This window comes from Dermacentor albipictus, chromosome 2 (genome assembly GCF_038994185.2).
Source record: "Dermacentor albipictus isolate Rhodes 1998 colony chromosome 2, USDA_Dalb.pri_finalv2, whole genome shotgun sequence".
Classification (NCBI taxonomy): Eukaryota; Metazoa; Arthropoda; class Arachnida; order Ixodida; family Ixodidae; genus Dermacentor; species Dermacentor albipictus.
The window spans coordinates 126,807,237-126,828,891 of NC_091822.1; the positions used below are offsets into that span (position 1 = coordinate 126,807,237).

The 21,655-nt window shown below is 46.1% G+C and overlaps 2 protein-coding genes and 1 non-coding gene across 3 annotated transcripts in view; 1 reads left to right on the forward strand and 2 right to left on the reverse strand.

Annotated features, from left to right (window-relative positions):
- Window positions 1-296: 296 nt before the first annotated feature.
- LOC135895920 (2-oxoglutarate and iron-dependent oxygenase domain-containing protein 2-like) lies at window positions 297-17,684 on the forward strand. Its single transcript, XM_065424177.2, has 8 exons — window positions 297-494; window positions 1,592-1,648; window positions 5,920-6,036; window positions 10,653-10,740; window positions 13,750-13,874; window positions 14,608-14,796; window positions 16,566-16,870; window positions 17,538-17,684. Exons 1-8 carry the CDS (start codon window positions 375-377, stop codon window positions 17,641-17,643), a joined length of 1,107 nt encoding a protein of 368 aa, XP_065280249.1. The 5' UTR covers window positions 297-374; the 3' UTR covers window positions 17,644-17,684.
- On the reverse strand, window positions 3,633-3,704 carry TRNAA-CGC (transfer RNA alanine (anticodon CGC)). Its single transcript has one exon. It is a non-coding gene; the product is annotated as a tRNA-Ala (tRNA).
- Window positions 17,685-20,842: 3,158 nt separating the features above from the next.
- Window positions 20,843-21,655, reverse strand: part of LOC135895906 (sodium-dependent dicarboxylate transporter SdcS-like) — a 30,181-nt gene continuing 29,368 nt past the window's right edge. The window contains exon 12 of the mRNA XM_065424145.2: window positions 20,843-21,061. Within this exon, the coding sequence (XP_065280217.1) occupies window positions 20,867-21,061 (195 nt within the window). The 3' untranslated portion in view covers window positions 20,843-20,866. The remainder of the gene's footprint in view (window positions 21,062-21,655) is intronic.

Consider the following 21,655-nt stretch of genomic DNA (forward strand, 5'->3'; position numbering starts at 1 on the left):
TGTGGTAAAAATTGTTGTTTTAATAAAAATTTTCACAATAAACATTCTTACATTTAATTTTATGTGCAATTTATTACTAATAATATTATTTGTGTTTATTTTTGCCTCTAGTTTCGGTTTCGATTATGGTGGGAATTCGAATGACACGTTTGCTTGAAATTGTTCTCTTTGTCAAAGTATTTGAAAATACCACTCTTTTTTGTTCGCATACATTCAGCTCTTCACCATCAGCATCTTAACAGAACATTGATATTTTTTTAGTTTGTTTGGTCAGTGCGCGTGCATTTCACCGCCGTCATCCTCAGTATGAAGATCATGAAGATGACTGGGTGAACGCGCGCTGCTGGAGTTGTTATCAGGCCCTCGCTTGCAACATGAAGAAGCAGAAATTCTACCGTTGTGCGTGTTACCTAAGCAGTGACATCGCAGTGCCGGAATTGGACATGAGGGTCAATTACTTCGGAAGGAATGCCTTCCTACGACACTTTGACGAGGTGCGTTCTTGGCACGCGTACCCTAGACAGACAGCCGAAAAGGAGCTTGCGCTCCAGTCAGAAGGCAGCAAGCATTTTCACGCCTTCTTGCTTTACGTAACTAGACCGTGGGCCGATGGACGTACGCCCGCTTGCTAGCTCATATTCTCTCCCCTAGCGTCATTAATGGTTTGAATAATTAGGACGTACGTAAAGCGCATCGATATTCCCAGCTTCCAAGTACTTGACGCTGTGACCACGGGGACGCGGTGTACTCATATAAACGCTCATGGAAATGAATACAAGGGCGGTATTCTCGTATGTCTGTGGATGCTTTTGCGAGATTTCGTGAACGTGACTGGCGCCAAATGCGTCGAAGTCTACGACAGCGTTCTGCCTGCAAGGCATTCTGCCAAGCATAGTTAATTAATGCTATGATACCAAGAATGAAATCTTTCACGAGAGTGACAGTATCCCCGAAAGTGATCCTCATATCGCTTGCATATGGACTCTTCCAGGCTATATAATTAAATGCACTCAAATTCCCAGCCGAGTAGCAGTGTTATTCGGCGGTGCCCTAGCTCTGTTTAATATAATCCCTTGTTGTAAAAGAAATGCTGGTGCCGTCTGTTTTAAACGGCGAAACAGCTCCATATTCGTCGCTGTCGTCTCCGCGGCGGTAATTTCAAGCACGGACCCGTTAGTGCAGCTTTACAAACAGCTTATCTTGGGAACAAGCCACTGCCTCCGTGATGGTGACGCAGCGAGCATAGAAAATTAAGGAATCTGCGCATGAACCATCGAAACGATACAGCTCGTGCCAAAACTGAAGTTTGTGGAGCATATGGGCGAAGAGGAAGGATTTATGGAGGCCCCAAGCACTCCATTATAAATATATTGCTATAGATAATACATCATGATGGAATATTCTGCGATGTACTCTACACAATGTACTGTAATCTAATGCAATGTAATGTAATCTACACATTGTCGAGATACATTGTTCATATGCTTCGGCGCACGCACGCGCGTGCGTGTGTATGTTTCGAAACACATGCATGCATGCAGTGTTTATAAATTTATTTCTGTTTTTTTTTTTGTCTGATTGGCTTGAACAGACACTGAACAGGTACGGATACGCCTCGCCGGAACAGAAACAAGCCATCATCAAGCAGGTAAGACACATGGAAATAAAAACAGGAACAGTGCAACACAGGACGAGCGAGTAAACAGGACAGAGCGCTGTTCCTGTTTTTAATCTGAAGATGAACCAACCAGCCCCATTGAACACACATGGAAATGTTTAAGGCGAACGGTTGGAGGTTCATGCATGCATAGACTAGGGCGCTCAATGGCAAGGAGTTATTTAACGTTTACACCACAACAGCTTGGTCTATTTTCTCATCGAGACTTATTCTCAACATTGGAAGTGAGGATATATTTCATGCTTCACTAATCACCTTTTAAATTATTAAACGCATTGATCGTCGCGTTATGACGCGCGAAACGCAACCGTTTCCGAAAGCAGCCATCTAATTACCCGCGGCAAGCACCAGTCCGGATATATGACCTCAAACGTCCTCAAAATGTGCGGCAAAATGTATTACTGTTCCCGTGGACATTTTCTTCTGAACTTCCGGGCGCATATATGCTTGCTAGAACACGAACATTTTTAGCCACACATTTTCTCAAAACCAACGGAATAGGAATTCTGACAAAATCAATTCTCATTAACGTTGTTAATTCAATTGAACTTTTAAACATTTGGTATAACTTCATTTTTATATCCGTTTGTGACTATCGCGGGAAACTTGACGTCTGACATCGTGAATAACATGCTGTCGAAAAAAAAAAATAACCATGTCTTCATCTACTCGCGTATATGCAATACAATTGGTGATGCATCGTGGGTGCATGATCTTACTTTTGATACGTATATGCTGTTTCTACATGGTTACTGAACAAGAAGAGCCGTGTATACATATATACCAGTATGCGGTCTAAGCTCATTAAGTTTATCTGCTACCAACGAAAATGGGCATCGATGTGAACTTCATAAGCATGTGCGGGAATTCAGGCTCATTCATTTGACATGATTACACATGTTATGCGGTGCATATTAACACAGGTTAAGGACTAGGGCTGCGGTTGTGTAGTGATTCCTTTTGCGATACTATTCCTTTTCGCATTTCGTCATTTGTTAGAGGGCGCCGTTCCGCCCGCGTTATCAATATAGGATCAGCCGGCCATGAGCGCTGGATGATAAGATTGGCACAGAATCAAGCAGGAGGTGCACTGATACACAGACGCGCCGTTTGTATACTTTGTGCTAAAATGGTATTCCTGCAAATAAATTTTGTCGATGCGTTGCACCACGAACATAAGCGTATTAAGAGGAAGCTTTAGCTCGGGCCCAACTCCGACGCGGCCTATTCAAATACATGTAAAACGCAAAAACGTTTTTACAAGATAACCGCTCGACCGATTTTAATGAAATTTGTTGAATTTGAAAAAAACAGTTAAATTCTAGTGACTGTTGGAAGCGGAATTTCGATTTAGGGCTTGTATTTTCTTAAAACGATTTTCAAATATTTGACCGTATGAAAAAAATGGAAGCACGAAGTTTACAAATGCTTAGCTCTGCATTAAGAACAGATATCGCGGTTCTGTAAACGGAATCCATTACATCATTCAAAGCGGACAAATTCAATATGTCATTTTACATCTTACATGAATTTGTTACGTTGGTTACAAAGGTTTTGCAAAAGTTGTATTTCCGTATTGTAAAATTTTTTTATATTCATGTGTAAGATATCAATTTTGTCCGCTTTAGACGTACTATTATATACAATTCACAGAATTGTACTATCATTTTTTGTTGTTGAGTTAGATAGTTGTAAACTTGATAGTTTTGTTTTTTGAATTTTTTTATTTTTGTCAATTTTTAATAAAACATCGACCACCTAACTCAAAAATTCGAAACGAACAGCCACTAGAGTTTAAGTTTTTCTTTTAAATGCAACAAACCTCGTGAAATTTAGTGCAGTGGTTGCCGAGAAAAACGAATTCTCCTTTTACATGTATTTAGATAGGAGCACCCGAGCTAAAGCTTCCTCTTAATACTTCGTTATTTCTTCGAAAAAAAAAAAAGCCAATGAATGGAGGTGCCGGGGTTCGAACCCGGGGCCTCTCACATGCGAAGCGAGCGCTCTACCACTGAGCTACACCCCCTGGCGATTGAAGGGAGCTCCAATGCTTGAGTAGTTGCTCGGGTGGTGCAAGGCACTCGTGGCCTGCAACGAGTGCGTTTCCAAAGACAAGAACGATGGAGAAACATAACAAAAATGGAGTCTGAAACGAAATACTTTCCCGTTAATCGCGCTTACCGTGGCCTCTTCCCTAGCTGGGGAGCACTACTAGGGATCCTCGGGGATGCTTGCGTGTGTGTGTGTGCACGTGTGTGTGCGGCTAGCCCAGATAGTGTGATAGAAAGAAAGAAAAACATATTAGCGGTGGCAGAGTCCTTCAATGGCGGTAAAGCAAGCAAACAGCGCGCATAAAAGCGTTGCCTTCATTTTCTTAGCTGTCTTTTGAATCAGTCGTCTATTCGCGTATGTTTGGCTCGTACAGACACTGTATCTGCGTGTGCACGATGCGTTCTGACTAGAGCATGAAGCTCCCTGCATGCGGTCGGTTGCAGAAAATGTCATCCTTTTTTTTTTTTCTTTTTTTAGCAATGACTGCAGCCAAACGGTACGCGCGCGGATCGATACTAGGAGCGGCCGAGACAGAAGACCAGACAGGTTTTAGGCACTTCCGGTCGTTGGCGAGTTGCTGCGACCGCTTTTGCGAGCGAGGGTGGCGATGCCTTGCAGAAAAAAAAAAACGAAAAAAAAAACAAGAAACAAAAACGAAAGTCGTACCGTAGCCTGCTCGGCGACTCTCGATATCGCATCAGCGAAGAGAAAGCAAGTGCTCAGAGAAGGTCTTGAGGAAAAAAATGGTCGATGACAAGCGTACGCTATAGGTTTTGCTCAGCAACAGTGCATAAAGCGGTGTAACATTAATTTCTTTTCCGCAATACAGTATCGGGGTGAAAAAACAGTGGCGGATCACAGGATGAGAGGAGACGACATACTATATATGCGCACTCGGCGTTCGTGCTGGCGGACATAAGAATTCAATGAATGACTAAAACCGCGAGATCAGTTCCAATTTGAATATATCCGTCCGCAAACTCAGAGTACGGCCAACTGTCATTGGTGTTCCACTTGTCCGGGAAGCCTTCCAATGATTTTTTTTTTTTTGCAGACATTTGGAAGTCTCTGAAATATTGCAGACCTAATATATATATATATATATATATATATATATATATATAAGCACGGCGTTTATGCAAAATAGTTCCTAGGTGATCGAGGCGTACCTACGTTGTCTCGAATAACAATAAGTACCAGAAAAGCAATGGACAACAGTTTGTTAATTAACCTTTTAATACTGCCTTTGGAGCAGTTGTTTATGTAGGGCAGATTCGCAGTCAGTCACATTTTAATGCATCCTTATGTTCTTTTAAATATTGAACGAGATATGCATAATCGAATTTCAGCGCTAAATCGAGCGCTCAATATATATATGGGTGCGTTAAATTGTGGGCGCGTCCAAAATTTCCATTTGAACAAATGCTTCCAAGGTTGTACTAAACGTGTACGTACGTGCAGAATACGGGATGCATGATACTCTCCCGGCCACTTTCTTGAACATGTGTGTATGCGTATACTAGATGCGAACCCTGCGAGCGTCGTAGCCAGCACCATTGCAATTATGATGCGTCTTGGTCGTGAGAGTATACCGACCACGGGAAGCGTCGGTGAAGTACATTTCAGATGCTACGAGGTTGCGCGGCTATCCGTGAGGGCGAATCGCCGCAACGAACAACGGCGTGCTTACATTCGTGTGTTTATCTAAAGGACGTTTTATTACTATTATTATTACTTTATTTTTAATACCTGAGCACGCGCGAGACGTTATCACATTCTGTATACGTGCACATAGATGCTGTCGTACTGAGTATGCGTATCCGTGCCATCATCAAACATCATCAAACATTTCATCAAACAAATTAACGGGATCAGTTCGCGAGACTCGGCGATTATTCTAGCTATCCCGCCCCTATGCTTTTCTTGTCTCTTGCTTAAATAGGACAGACCAATGGCGCGCCGCCTCGAGCCACGTAGCGCCTCGGGCATATATAATGAACAAACATTTGCATTTATTTTTCACGCGTGCTACCATTAGCGGCATTTAGACGAATGCTACAGCTTCGCCCCGAATCACATTTTTGCTTATCGCCGCGTTTGCATGAATGCGACGGTGGCGCATGGCGTATTACATACGTAAACCGGTGAGAACAGCTTAGCGATCGCATATGCATTTACCCTATACTCAGGTGGAGGACACAGTGGCCGCGCGGGTGAACGAGGTGAAAAAAGAGCAGCGCAACAGGGACAAGGACGAGCTGGACATGTGCTACATACCCTTCGACGAGGAAGTGTACAAGTTCAAGGTGATGCGTACGCCTCCTCGGCTCTCACGATGCCTTTGTCATAACTTCGAGTGGAGCGCTTATAGAGAACGGTTGTTTGGACGCGTGGTAACTTGGTTTTATTCATTTTTGTCGATAAACGAAGGACACGCGCGGAGAGGTTAACGTCGACGCGTGCATCATTTGCAACTGATTTCATTTGACGTGCCGATCCACGCACGGGGACGCATGCGCAAAAGACCAGTCGCAACTGATGGGACAGTAACCTGAATGTAACCTCCTTGCCCCCGCTTGGGAAAGGGAGAGCGTGCAGGCACACTGGCAGGAGCAATTTCGGAGTCCGGACTGCGCATGGGATAATGGACGCGTACTACGTATAAATAAAAGGGGGTAAAAAAAAATTAATTATAGGGTTTTACGTGCCAAAACCACTTTCTGATTATGAGGCATGCCGTAGTGGAGGACTCCGGAAATTTCGACCACCTGGGGTTCTTTAACGTGCACCTAAATCTAAGCACACGGGTGTTTTCGCATTTCGCCCCCATCGAAATGCGGCCGCCGTGGCCGGGATTTGATCCCGCGGCCTCGTGCTCAGCAGCCTAACACCATAGCCACTGAGCAACCACGGCGGGTGTAAAAGGGGGTAGTGGTGGTGGTTGGGATGACTGATTGTATATAAATGGCTGTGTATATAAATGATTCGTCGCTTCATCTTTATAAACCTGAAGCAAGGCTTTCCGACAGCTGGTTGACCCGTCAGTTGTATGGTTTCCTGCACAACGTCTTCTGCGCATTTGTCCCTATATATATATTTATTCGTACAGGTCAGCGCTCTAAATAAATAAATAAATTGGAGGCGCGGTCAATGTTGTCGTCAGTGTATCTATATATACGTTTCTCTCTATACGCGTGTCCTTTTTAACCGCGAATATGTATATATTTCAGGTATACATTTCAGCTTAGAGTCTCCCCAGAAAACTCTAATTGAGGCTCAGCACTGCTCGAAGAGCGATGGAAAGTAAACTGATGCAGCGCGGATTAGAGATCAAGCGTGGACAGCTCATACGCGTTTGACATTTGCAAGATAAGCGCAGTTGTGACGTCAAGTAACACGTGTGCCATAGCAGGATGTACGCAGAGTAAGAGAGAATGCTTTGGAGTGTCGCAGATAAGTGTAGGTGGAGTGGAGAAGATATATATAGTAAACTTCTGGGTACACGGTTAGCTCTACATACACGCAGCAAAGTCGCCGTTCTCTGTAGTACACTCTACCGGGTGTTTTAGCGAACACTTTCGAGAGCATTTTTTTCAAATTCTAGCTGGGGAGTTCGCAAGGCGGAACAAGTTCTCATTTGAAACGAATTCTCAGGGTGACACCAGTTTCGAGGTATTAATTCTCCAACTTTGCGGAGGAATGCACTGGCGTTCCACTTACTTTTGTGTTTCAGTGCATGAAACGACGCTTTCTTGAAAAAGTAAGCGGAACGTTAGTGCATGTGTACCGCAAGTCTGACGGCGCATATCTCGGAAATGGCGTAAACTATATACTCTGGCGTTATAAAGGGGGCAAAAAATCTACAAACTATTTTTCATCCGTACGCGTCTATTGGCCGAGAGATCGGGCTCGCATTGAAATGTACACGACGGCGCTTCTATGTGAGCGATTTGAGCCGATTGTGTGACGGGACATTTCTACTATACGTGAAATGAGCTCAAAACGTAGTTTCTTTCCGGTACATCCATGGTGCTTGCGTTCAACCTATATTCTGTATAGGCGCCAGTGTTCCGCGACTCGGCTTTCTGCTATTCTTGCACTGGTTATGAAAATGGCTGCATTCCTGTACAGTTAAGTTAAAGTAGCTATAGTAGGATATAATTTAACAAAAACTGCAGTTGGCAACGAAGGCACACGGACCGCGCGGCGTTGTGTTACTCCGTCAGCCAATGACCGATGCAAACAAAGTCGTCGTCATGCGACGTTTTCTAAATGGCGTCGTACTTGATACCTCCGGTATAGTGCCTAGATCATATTCTAGGCACTGTACCTCCGGAGCGTCTGCTGTTCTTGAAGAGTATCTTCATCGGCGGAAGTGATGAGGTGTGCAACAGACATTAAGAAAGTGTATGGAGTCTGAGCATTTCACTCTTCAAAAGTCCTCGGTACAGTTCATTTCACTGCTGAGCCCGTTTTACTCGTGAGACACCACTGCCAACTGAAGTGAAACTTGACAGTAAATAGTTGCATCGAAGCAAGCGTTTTATTTCAGTTCAACAAAGAATTAGGCTTCCGCCGTTCAACTACAACAGATGAGTGAGAACGTATAAAATTACGCGCTTGTAACTTTATTCTTGCGCTTACCGCCTTATTTAGGTAACAGGAAAAGTACGAACTTTGTGCAGTCTCGCGGAGGAACAGTGGCTGGCTGTTATGAGGGCGGGGGCTCACTGCAGACTTAAGTTGTATCCGACTAGAGACCCTTTCAACGCTTACGAACACTGAAGATTTCCGGTAACAGCAACGTAAGTTACAATAGCCTATAGATTTACAGAACAGTCCAGCTGGCACCAGTTCTGCTTTAGAGTTGAAATGTTCGACAAGTAAACTTTATTGTGAAGCACTACAAAAGAAGTCCACGCTTGAGCTCGACGCATGGCGAACGTTCTTTTTATTTGAACACACCAAAAATAGGCGCCTACAGAATACTATGCGACAAAATACTTCTTTTTTCTCGGCTAACTTGACTGTCAAAAAATGCACCACAGGAAGTTTCCGGGGTCCTGAACAGAATGCTGCCACGGAACGGAGAAAAAGGTGTATAGTTATTGTGACTCCGCCGCTTGTACACATACATAACTGCCGTCTATACTTCTTCTTCGCTTCTCTGTCGAATACGAAATAGCAAGTTTAGTTAAACAAGGTACAGAACTATGAGTGGCAGCGTCGTGGCAGATTTGCCGCGCGGCTTCAAATGTTTTTTTTTTTGTATTATTATTATTGTGGTAACATTAAAAACGAAGCACTTTAGCGCGAGGTTGTTTGTTCATGAGAACGGTGCGGACAATTTTAAATTATTTTAAAACCCAACCTTATTCTGTTTTTTTTTTATTGGAGAAAATAATGGACCGGTATATCTTCCGTCAAGCTGACAACATCACGCTAAAGAGCGTATTATATTAGCCGCCACGAAACTCAGTTTTACGACGACCTGTGTCTGTATTGCGACTGCAGTGTTACACATGATCCTCTAGTAATACTGTATTTCCGCTTCCATTTTGTAGCAGATAATAGATGTACCAAAGCGCGAAAAGGCACTTGCGAGACAAAATTACTTCTGCCTTGTGGGGATATCCACATAATACCGCGACACCTGAGAAATAGCCAAGGATTGTCGCATGTAACCACTATAACCACAGTCACAGCCACGGTAATGCAATTATACGCCTAAGATCAACTGTATCATGCGACATATCACATGAGCGCTTAAGATTTGCTTTCCTGCTGCTGAGTGATCTACGCCACCTCGTTGATGTTTCGTGGTATCACAAAGATTGCGGAATTATCAAAATATCAATAGCTACGAGGAATCGCTATGAGGAATCGCTATAGAGCGCTGCGTTCAGATATCGCAGCGACCACTTCATTTGTTCAAAATGGCGCCAAATGTGTGATTCAAGCAAAAGTGCTTGAATCACAAGGCGAATATAAAATTTGAATGATTGGGACGAACGGAGGGAGCGACGCTCAAACATCGCTCGCCCGTAACGTGCAGTCACTGATCTTATTCAGTGAGACTATACAGCGCAAAATGTGTCTCTACACGTCGTCAGGAAAAAAATCATGCCACCATTAAAAGACTGCGCTACAACCGCAGAACAAATACACTTTAAAGGATATCTGCGCCCTACGCGCACATATGAAGGGACGCCAAAGAGAAAGACGATTTCTTTTGTACGAGTAAATTACCCTTGTACAACACCAAAAACACTAGTGTTACCAGGATATATAGGACGCTTGCATAAGCCATAAACAGCGCAATAACAAAAGAAGGCTGACGTGAAGTTCCCACATCAGGCCGCTGCGACGTCAGGGATTGTTGACAGCGTGTTCTAGGGCCTATAGTTAATTATTTAGCGGTAAAGATAGACTACACTGTCTTCTAAAGGAGCCAAGCACTGAACACGGCGAGTTTCGGGAACTTTTGCTGGTCCAGCGCGGCCTAAATACGAAAAAAAAAACCTCGTTGAAAACCGTGACGTCACAGTGACGCACCGGCGTTGGAAATTCGGCGCGAAATTCAAGAACCGGAACTTCTACCTTCACTTTACTCTTCTAATAATCAACCTGTTATTTCGAAATTAACGACAACCAGAGTTTTCAAAGAGAGCTTTATCCGTCTAAACTGATTTAGCTTTAGTGCCCCTTTAAACAAGTAGCGGCTAGCAGACGGCACGATGCGCCATCCGCACTATCCTGGTTCAGTAAGTGTCCGCCAGGCGGCGACTCCGCTCGATCTCGCGGCGAACATAGCATGACCGCAGAATGACATCGGTAGGTACTACTAGCCGTGCTAGCTCTATTTATCGGCGACTTGTCAAGAGACCTCGTTGAAAGCGGCGCGTCTTTCTTTCTGCCTCAGGAGTCGTACCTCGACCCAGAGTTCGTGCAAGTGGCCAAGACGGCCAAGTCGCCAAAATCGTTGCCGCCTTCCTGGATTATTTCAGCAGGTGAAGACGAGGCTCTTTCGCCGTACCGTGAAACCTTGTGCTCGCGTATTATAGCATAATTTTCAATTCCGGGATTTAACGCCGGAAGGCAACACACTTACGGGCCATGAAAAACGCCGTTGTTGGGATTCCGGACTATAGCTTTGACTACCCGGGATTGTTAAAAAGTATACCCAAGACAGTCTACACGGGCGTCTTTGCATTCCGCCCCATTCCGTCTTTGCATTCTGCCCAATGCGCCCACCACACGTCTGCAACCAAATGGTCATGATTTGTTCTCAGTTGCTTCCCTTAGTGCCTTTGTCATCGACACATTGCAGACAACGATGGGACCAGTCTGAAAATAATGTATTTACGCCGGTCGGCATGGTCGAACCTTGTAATAGCATTAAAGCCTGAAAATTGTAAGGAGACAGAAAAGGGACGTACAAATAGGACTTTACCTCTTCACTAACGAAATAATGTAGGCAAGAAAACAAACTTTTTTAAGATTTCATTTGAAATTGTGTCAGAACTGCAGAGAAAAAATATCGTGAAAAAATTTTCATTTTCAGACGATACAAATGAGTGTCCACAAACCTGGACATTAGCTGGGAGCATGGTAAAAATAAAAGAAACATTTTTACCCTCGCAGGCACGAGAAAACATTACATTTCATGCACAAAGATCTCGGCTTTCCTTTGGAATCTTTGTTCCTGCATCGCATAAAAAAATTTTCAAAATTCTGGGAAGTGGGGAAAACCATTTTCGCGCGTCGCCGTCAGGCAGGTAGGCTGGTCTGGTCTCTGGAGCTGCTGGTCTACTTTTGTACCTTTATTTCCTGGTACCATCTCAATTTGTGTTATATCTGGTTAATGTGTTGGTTAAATCCTGCTTGAAAGACAGGACAGACCGCACCTCTTTTTGTTTTAGGTGCAAAGCTGATGCGTCGCGATGCAACAGCTTTGCAATTTTCTCGACATTGCAGACAGCAATGTCGAGAAAATGCGTGAGCATCCTAACGGTCCATTTCCTAGAGTTTACCTTCGTCCTAGCATATGAAATATACCTGTCGATGAGGTCCACTCCACTCATCAATTGATTCAGATACGCTTCGCAGTTGCGGTACTAATTTCTTTTTTCGTTTCATCTTTCGACCAGCACTTGCATGAAGACATGGCGTATATTCGACAGCACTGGAAAAAGAATTCACGCCTTTGTTATCTTTCCATTTGACCAGACACACATTTCTGTTCTCACACACGAGCGAGGTCCATTCTCAACGGCTTAGTTTGCTGCTCATTGGCAAGGTTTACAGCAGCGCCTTCAGTGCAGTTTGGATTTACTCTTCCAGGCATGAACTTTTTCTCTTGAAGTAAGCAATCAAAAATCTTCAATGCCGTAAGATATCGATTCGTGAAAATATGTGACGGCTGCACAGTTGTCTACACAAGCTGTATTAACACTGCTCCTCCCAGGCCACTGGGTTTTACGTCATCAGCGAGGACTGTACCTTTCCCAGTGTGTAAAAGAAAAAAAAAAACATCGTGAAGGAAAACTTTCGTGAAATTGGGGCGATGTAGTCCTAGGTTTTCTGTAAAAAAAAAAAAAACAGAGACAATTTCACTGCATCTCGGCTTTAATTTCGCAATTTGAACACCTGTGCTTAAGTCAGTAATTACAAAATTAGTTGATATTTTTATTTATAGCTGCACCTGAACATCGTGACTTTAATAAATGTTCAGGCAGTCCACCTGAACAAACGAAACTGCATGGTATGCTCTATGCGCACTATTTTTATAAAAAGAGAATAAATATAACGTCTGAAGTCAGAAAAAAAAGGACACTTGATATACAAGCTTGATGTTTGTGAATAAGAAACGTAGGCCGTCGCGAGCGTACGCGCACGGGCAGAATAAAAGGGAAACGGCTTGTGTCCATCAGATCACAATAATCTGCGGCTTATCATGTTGTCCTGAATGACGATAAAAGGCTCAAGACCGGTAGAATCATGCGCCGGCCAGAACCAACAGGTTCGCAGTAGGCAACGGTAGGACCTGCACGACGCCATGACCATGGAGCAGCAGGTCTGCGTGCGCGACCGCACAGGTGCGCGAATATTAGAGATATCGAAATGCAGATCGAATATTCGAGTACAAACACTCGGAACTCTAGTCGAAGATTATGCATGAGAACATTCGAAGTACAAATCGAATAGTCTTTGCTATTCCATTCGTGTTCGATTCGAGAATTCACTATGCGACATAACCGAGTATTCGTTATACTGTTTAAATACTGATAACGAATATTTGGAGCAACGACAGTATAGGGGGCGAATGTTCAGAGCGATTGTGTTGCGGGGAAGCCTTAACGGTGGCTGCCTAGAAGAACCATTTCCTGATTGAACGCACGGAGAAGCTATATATGCTCTGCACAATAATTTCCAGTCATTAAGAAACGACGCCTCCGCGTCAAGCAGCCTGTACAACGAATTTGGTGTCTCAATATACAGGAGCAGCAATTTATGAGTCGCAGTCGAATCATGTTCGCATCCCTTCAAAAACTGTGTGCGATGCTGTATAGTTATTGACCCTTGGCTCTTTCAACCGTGTAACACAACAATATGCACGCATCTGGTTACGTGTTGTTCCTTCGTTTCACAGCTGTCATTATGGTGGTGCACCAGACAAGATCGTTTTTCAACTTCCCATTTGTAAGCTCCCGAGTTGACAGTTACTAGCGGCGCATTACGCGTGTCGAATAAATATAAATGAGCCCGCCATATATTTGTCACAAAGACGCGTCTCCGTGCAACCTTCCTATTTCGCGCTGTTTAGAAATGAGAAAGCATTCGGTAATCGATCCCGCAGTATAAGGTCGTTCAATTTTCTCAAACATCGGTATTCGATTCGGAAATTTCCCTGTTGGAACATCCCTATAGAACTGTTTCCCTCTCTATAACATGTAGAAAGCGACCGCATACGAGTTGCCACTTGTCTGCGAACTTTACTTTGACGTTCTGTGGCGCAGAGAAGGAGGTCTACCGTATCCCGCTCTTCACGCGAGAATTCGCCGACAAGCTGCTGTACGAGCTGGATCACTTCGAAGGCTCCGAGATGCCCAAGATCAGACCCAACATTCTCAACAACTACGCGGTGCGAATTGATTTAACCGTTCCTTATCTTTGTGAGCTTCCTGTGTTTCTTTTTTTTTCTTTTTTTAGTCACGGATGATGTGAACAAACATTTATTTTTTTCAATATTGGAGTCTTGAGTTATTTATCGGCTAACCGGCGATTGTCCGCGCAGGGGCTTGTTTACTTCCGAGGCAAACTGATGCCTCGTTATTGGCTAATGAGTTTTACGGAAATCCGCAAAACGGATGAATTTTTCATAAATGGGAAAAATTTTTCATCCACCCAAATGCAGCACGAAGCTACAAAGGAAAGCAGCTAACAATGGAGGTTTCTCGGAAAGGATTTTTTTCTTCGGCAGCTGAAGTAAAAATTCGTGCAGGTCCGGCGACCGAACCCGCAGGACCAGCGCATTATTCGGTCGGTTGATTCACGATCTGAACTGACCAGGGTAACGACGAATATTTATATTATCATTAGCTTAGACGGTAAATCAACCGCTCAAGATCGGCGTTGGCTTCCATGTTCGTTACGCCCTGACTTAAAGGCTTCCTCCGGAGAAGCCCCTATGACTTTCTTTTATAGTTTCATAGTACTATTGCGCAGATGGCAATTTTTGCGTTTCATATGCATTATAAATATTCAAACAGACTATATATATATATGCGTGTGTGTGTGTGAGAGAGAGAGAGAGAGAGAGAATGGCGTACCAAGTTCATCGCGTATACACTTTAACGAGCAGCCTGCGCGCGCAGACGGTTCTCAGCGAGGTGGGCTTTGACGAGCAGTTCGTGACGCCGCTACGCGATCACTACCTGACACCCCTGTGCCGGGCACTGTTCCCGCACTGGACGGGGGCCCGCTTCGACTCGCACAACGCCTTCACCGTGCGCTGCGAGCCCGGCAGTGAGAGCGGACTCGAGTTCCACTACGACAACGCCGAGGTGACCGCATCAGTGCGCGCCATACAGCGAGCGTACACTGCGCGAAGAAGTTCTGCATACAGTTAAATGCAAGAAAGTTGCAGAAATGGAGTAAAATCTCGTTCATTCGACCTGGGTTAGTTCGAACTTTCGCTTGATTCGAACGCACTGGAGATTGCCGGCGAGGCACCGTACATTGCTATGTGGAAGGAAAACTCGTTTAATTTGAACACGAAAGCATGTCGCTTCCGTTAATTCATCCGCCCAACTGTGCTCCCTTGCGCGTGGCAGTTACTAAAAGCTCGATAACACAAGTAATTCAGCGGACGGTGCTGTTGGTTCTCTAAGGGACGACATTGATGGTAGCAGCCTGTCTTGCAGTGATGATGAGACGGCCACTTGCTCTACGCCCTGGGCGATGTCTCCTTTGCCGATTCTTTGTTGAGGTCTGTGGGCCACTGACTCACGACGGCATGTATGTGGATAGTTTGTTGCAATACGCTCTTGAATACATTTTCCCCCCCTTTCTTAATTCGTCCTTTCGGATAACTCGAGCAAAACTTGTGGTCCCGCAATGATTGCATTAACGGGAGCCAACTTAGAAACAGCATTCTACATACTGCGTGTTGCATTAAGGAGCGACAGGTGACATGACTCCTCCACATAACCGATCGCATATTTCAGCTGAAATTTCGCCCTTGTGTAGCATTTGGCAGTGAGTTCAACTTAGTACCACGTTAGCGAGCATTACTTGCCTGTTTCTTTCATGACAAAGCAAAAGTGCGGGTCGTCTGCGACAACGTCTCTCTAAAAAAAAAGTGACGTCGATTTTGACCCCCAGCTGCCGCTGCTGTGGCATTCACCCGGCTACGCTTCCGCATATGCTGTGGGAGTGCACACAGTACAGTACACCAGTACAGTACACACTGACTAACACCACGACTCTCTCGTCGAGGTTGCATGAGGCTCTGCGGAGCTCCGCCCTCGACGACCAAACCTGGGCTACCCAGCACACCCGGGAGGCGGCGGCGAGGCAAGCCCTCGACGTTCCCTGATGGGAGGCTTAGGCCCGGCCATCATAAAGTGCTGGTTGTACAATAAAAGTTTGTTCCTCCTCCTCCTTGGCGCAGCCTGGTATAACAGAACGGGGGAACGTGCCTTTGAGAATAGCGGTATGAGATGGTGTTACTGCTCCGTTGCAGAGAAATGGTATTTTCTTATTTTGTTAGTGGCGGCGTACCTCATCTTTATTGTGAATTAAACAGGCAAAAAATGCTAGAAAATGTGGTATCAAGTGGAACGCACTTCAATAAGATACGTCTATGCGAAATTCGAACGGAAATCAGCCAGCCGCAAAAGCATCGAATACTGGCGTGATAACTTGCCGCTGACTTAACGGTTCCTTTGTGAGCTTCCTGTGTTTCTTTATTTCAATCTATTTATTTTTAGTCGCGGATGATGTGAACGAACATTTCCTTTCCTCGATCTTTGCGTCTTGAGTTATTTATCGGCGATGACTAACCGCCGATTTTCTGGTTTGTGTCTTTCGGGTATGTGAATCGTTCTATAACCGTATGCCATATATATGTAACCATCTATATCCTAATGTGAGCCGAGCACCAGCAACGCCGCTATGCTATTTCACCTGGGAACGTTGGCGACAGTGCACCCGCCACGTACGTCTCACAGCACGGCTCCGGGGAATTAACCCTTGCACGTGCGCGCAGCCGTGACAGCTGGGAAGCTGAGAGTGGGGTGCCCTTTTTTGGGTGTGGGTTGCGATGGCGCAGGTGACGCTGAACGTGTGCCTGGGCCGGCGCGACTTCGGCGGCGGCGAGCTGTACTTCAGCGACATGCGCGAAGAGCCGCTAGACCAGTGCTCGACCACTATGTTGCAGCGGCAGCTGCCCCGCCACGCCTTCTTGCACCGCGGTCAGCAGCTGAGCGGCTCCGTGCCCGCGCTGAGCGGTGAGCGCGTCAACCTGGTGGTGTGGCTGCGCTCGTCGGAGCTGCGAAACCGGCGCTGCCCGCTCTGCGACTGCGCCCCGACGCTGGTTGCCGTCGGCGAAGGATACGGAGACGGATTCACTGCCCGGTGGGGATGAGACTCCACTCACTCGCTCGCACACTCACTCACTCACTCACTCACTCACTCGCTCGCGCATTCATACCACTCACTCACTCAAACATTCTAGATTGTTACAGTGCGTGGCGGTCAGCATTAAATTTTCATTCACTTCTTCCTTTCCACCATCAGCACAATGAGTGGCGTAGCTAGTCGTCTGGCACCCGGGGCCGATAGCTCTTCTGTCACCCCCCTCCCCCCCGGGTGTAGTCGAGGAAGGCGAGGATATCGACAATTTTCGCGTGTCTTCAGACGTATATGACCCCCCTACTGGCCCCCCTACTGGCCCTACATGCCCCCCCCCCCCCTACTGGCCCCTGCACCCGGGGCCCACGCCTACACCCTCACCCCCCCCCCCCCCCGCCCGTTGCTACCCCACTGAGTACAATAGAACGACCAATTACTTTGCTACCATACTACGTGTATGAGACACGCTTCAACATCACAATTTTCATTACTATTCATCATTTTTTCTCTCCCTGCGCCAAAAGAAAGCACGGCGTGCGCGGAGAAATTTTCGCTCGTTCTATTATTCCCTTATTTGTATACCTGCATTACCCCCCACCCCCCCCCCACCCCCTCCGTGGTGGGGTAAACAATGTGCGGCGCGCTTTGACTCGCTCTGCTTCCTCTCCAGTTCCGCGTCGCAGGAGTCGGTCGCGCTGGCGGTCCCAAGGTTTCCTCTGCACCGACTGGCGTCTTCCAGCGAGCAGCTGCAACCCGTCGACGCCGTCGCCCAATAAAGAATCGACCGGCCTAAAGAGCCTACGACTCTCTATTATACAAAGTTCATCACGCGTGCGACGGCACTTTTCACAGAGCCGCTAACGTCGGCTTCGCGCGCCATGCGATTTCCGCTCTTAGATATCGGGTGTCTACGACCCCCTTGATGTCGCCGCTTTCGCACCGGGCCTCCGTATATGTACACGAAAGATGCACGCGCTAATTCGGCAAGCCGTCTGCGATGCCAAATGCTCGCCGCACGCAAACGGCATTATACATGGTCGGGTGTCGCGTACTACGTTTTACTGCGAACATCCAATTTATATATTTTGTTTAGCCTAGAAGCCTAGAAGTTACATTCTCCGATGGAATGCGTGCGCACCCCTCATGTGTCCCGCGCTTCCTTGACGCAACTTCTGCTGCATATAGAGGAAATTCGTCCTCGGATACTTCCGGCTGGGGTGGCCCTGACACCTGGGCGGGAGGGGGGGGGGGGGTGTAAATCCACTTATCGGACTGTCCGTTTCGGCCACCGCTGATTGGTTGGAGCTGTACCAGCGAAGAGGAGACAGGTACCACCAGCGTGTCTCCTCTTCGCTGGTACAGCTCCAGCCGACCAGCGGCACCCGAAGCGGGCAGCCCGTGTGGGTGGGCTCGAATACTCCTTCTTCCTGCTGCCACCTGCATATGCGGCATAGACAACCGAGAACTCTGAAACGTCTCTTGGGTGCACTTGCACCCGTGCCGGACATATGTCACTAGGGGCGCGCGAATATTTAAAAAGAGACTTTGAAATAACGAATTGAATAGTGTACTATTCGATTCGGTCTTCAAACCGAATAGTCACTATATATATTCGTGAATGAGAATATTTTTCGAATACTTTTCGAATATTTCGGGGTGTCAACTGCGACCAAATAAGCATAAAATTGGAGCAAAAGTACAGCAAGTTTTCAACCCCGCTGGCATAACAAGGACATAAAAAATAACTTGCATAGGGGAACAGGCTACATCACTTCGGTAGCCATACTTTACAGTCAAGAAAAATCAAGAAAAAGAAATGGGCATGGGCAGGACATGTAATGAGGAGGGAAGACAACCGATGGTCATTAAGGTTACGGAGTGGATCCCAAGGGAAGGGAAGCGTAGCAGGGGGCGGCAGAAAGTTAGGTGGGCGGATGAGATTAAGAAGTTTGCAGGGACGGCATGGCCACAATTAGTACATGAGCGGGGTTGTTGGAAAAGTATGGGAGAGGCCTTTGCCCTGCAGTGGGCGTAACCAGGCTGATGATGATGATGACTTTACAGTCTGTACAGCTGCTATTCGGTCTCTCTGTATAACCCTGTGCATGCGAAGAAACGACTTCTTTGCTCCGAAAACTCCATTTGTGCATTTAATAAACAACGCTTAACGTACTGTGTAATGACAGAAACTTGCTAACTTTGAAAATACCGAGATTGGAACACCGTTTTATATTATTGCGATAACAACCATTCATTATTCGAAAACTGTCCGAAAATTATTGAAAATTCGATTCGATTCGCTTTTGGCACTATTCGATCCGTATTCGATTGAGTCTCACAAATCCCTATTCGCGTACCCCTGCTGGTCACCTTCTGTGGCTGTGTCCCGGGGCATGTAACCGAAGGAGGCAAAACTCAAGCCTAGCCAGATGACTATATGCTCAAGCTCAAGCCAGATAGTTATACCCGTTGAATAGCGGACAAGTCCTCCATGCTATTGTTGCACTATATGTGCATCATGCTGTGCTATACATGCATTTATTGGGTGTTCTTTAAGCTAACCCCACATTAATGCGTTGCTATTTACGCGCTATCGCATGGCTTAAAAAAAAAGTTGACTGTCACTTTAGCATACGCTAAAGAGGATGAAGGCGAAAGCCTGCCCGCTCACGAGACATTCATTACATTATTATTTTTATGCACCTAATTAAACCACCCGATTCTTGGCCAATCCCCCACTGTGGGTATGTGCCACGGCCACTCAGGACAACAACTTGACATTCTCATTGCAATGAGTTGTAACTTCCTGTTATTTTCTCCCACCAAAGGTTGTGCGTTCGAGTGCCTTAATTAGCTATAGCTTAATTGACCGTTCCCTAATTAAATTCGCCCTAATTAACGCCAAAGGCCGCAGATTCGACTCCCATCAATGGTTGTGGGCTCCAGTGCCTCAATTAACTTTATCTTAATTAACCATGTATTGATTAACTTCTTAACACCAAATGAAGTCGGTTCGACTCTCATCCTTCACGATGTCAATCGGAATCCAACTTGGAGCATAGCTGGTTCGTCGATGTCCAAATGGGTCCACCAAAAGTCGTGGGTTCGAGTGGCTTTAGCAACTCAATATTAATGAACTGTGCCTTAATTTTGCCGTAATTAACACCAAGGGCCGTGGGTACCACTCCTGCCAAAGGTAGAGGGTTCATCCCCAACTTCGGTGTCATTGGGTTTTGGTGGCATAACGCCGGACAGCATAACGTGGGACGGTCAAATCTTCCTCCCACGAACCGCTCAAGGCAAAAGCCTTGAGCGGTTCTCTCACTGGTGGTTCCTCATTTACCACTCAATAATATTCATCTCGATATCCTCAAAACGCCGACCGAATCACCGACTACATATCCACATCGAGGAGGGTGGGGTACTTGACCACGTCTTCGTCTGGGGGGACTCAGCGACTCCATAGCTCTCAAAAAAGTGCCCTACTTCTCGATCCACCGTCCCCTATACTATGCGCCACAGGAGACGGTACCGAAGCAATGGAGACCGAATCGACAAGTCAATAAAGTCGTCAGACTGTCGTCACCAAGTTGTGTGATCATTTTAATAGTGGTTGACCACATTGCTCGATTTTTAATCGCATTAACGTCGGCATTCTTTGTGAGGCGAGTTCAACCGTAATTTCTCGTTAACTTTCCATTATTTTTGCTTTCTTCATTGGAATGAAATCCGAGGAAATTTAAGAAGCATAATACACGGCGCAGGTCCTCTTTAGAAATAAACGTTCTTTTTCCCCCTAGAACGACAGCTAAGCGTCCGTGAAGGGCGGTGACCTGCCTATATTGGCCATGCGAACCACCACTCCGCATGGTACATCGTGTCAGTGAAACGTGTTAGATCAGCATCCGCCTGTTTTAGCACATGGGGTCCTCGTGGCTATCGCAGTTGGCGTCATGGGGAAGCCGAATAATCCACGTCATCTTTTTTTTCCTGTTGCCTTCAGAGTTTATTGTCGAACAGCAAGCTCCTGGCGGAAACGGACACGCTGGCCGAGGAGGTGGACGCCACCGTGGCTGCGATCGTGGTGTTGACAACCGCGAGCACCTCGTCGCCCATCATGATGTCGCCGACCGAGTTGAGGATGCCCAGGTAGAGGAAGCACGAGACGATCTTCATCAGCAGGCCCGGCAGAATCTGTGAATTCGCATTGCCCCCCTTCGGTATAGCGGTGTATACGCATTTTCGTACGCGACTTATTTTTGTCTCTTCTGTCCAGTAACAGCGAGGTAAGCACCGTGCTGCCTGTCTACTGAACCCTTTGCTCACTCAGTGCAACTTTTACTTCTGACTGTACAGAGTATATCGCCACACGCGACCACGTTACTCAAGGCGCTTCCCCGTTTGACGGGCTGTTCGACGGACCATCCCGAGTTCCGACAAGAAAGGAAACGGAACCGTTATCATGGGGAGGGGGGGTTAGGGGGTTCTGACGTCCCCCAATATTATGGCTGTGGCGATATATGCCGTTTAGCTCAACTTATGCGTAAATATATGTAATATTTTCGTAGTATTATGTGCCCGCGATGCACTTGACTGTCGCGCAAAAATAAGTCAATATTTCTAAATGACCGCTGCTGGCCGCGCAATACTCCCCCAGAAAATAATTCCTGGGTGCTGCCTTGGAAGTAACAGTGTCGTGTTCTCTTCTTCGTGACGCCTACAGTCTGTAATTAACCTGTGCGTATACAGTGAGCCTGTGATTCAAATCTCTCGATAGAAAACGCAACA

Coding starts and splice junctions, on each gene's coding strand:
- LOC135895920 (XM_065424177.2), top strand. CDS start 375: ATGAAGAAGCAGAAATTCTACCGTTGTGCGTGTTACCTAAGCAGTGAC. Junction 1,649..5,919: donor AACAAGCCATCATCAAGCAG/GTAAGACACATG, acceptor CCCTATACTCAG/GTGGAGGACACAGTGGCCGC. Junction 6,037..10,652: donor AGGAAGTGTACAAGTTCAAG/GTGATGCGTACG, acceptor TTTCTGCCTCAG/GAGTCGTACCTCGACCCAGA.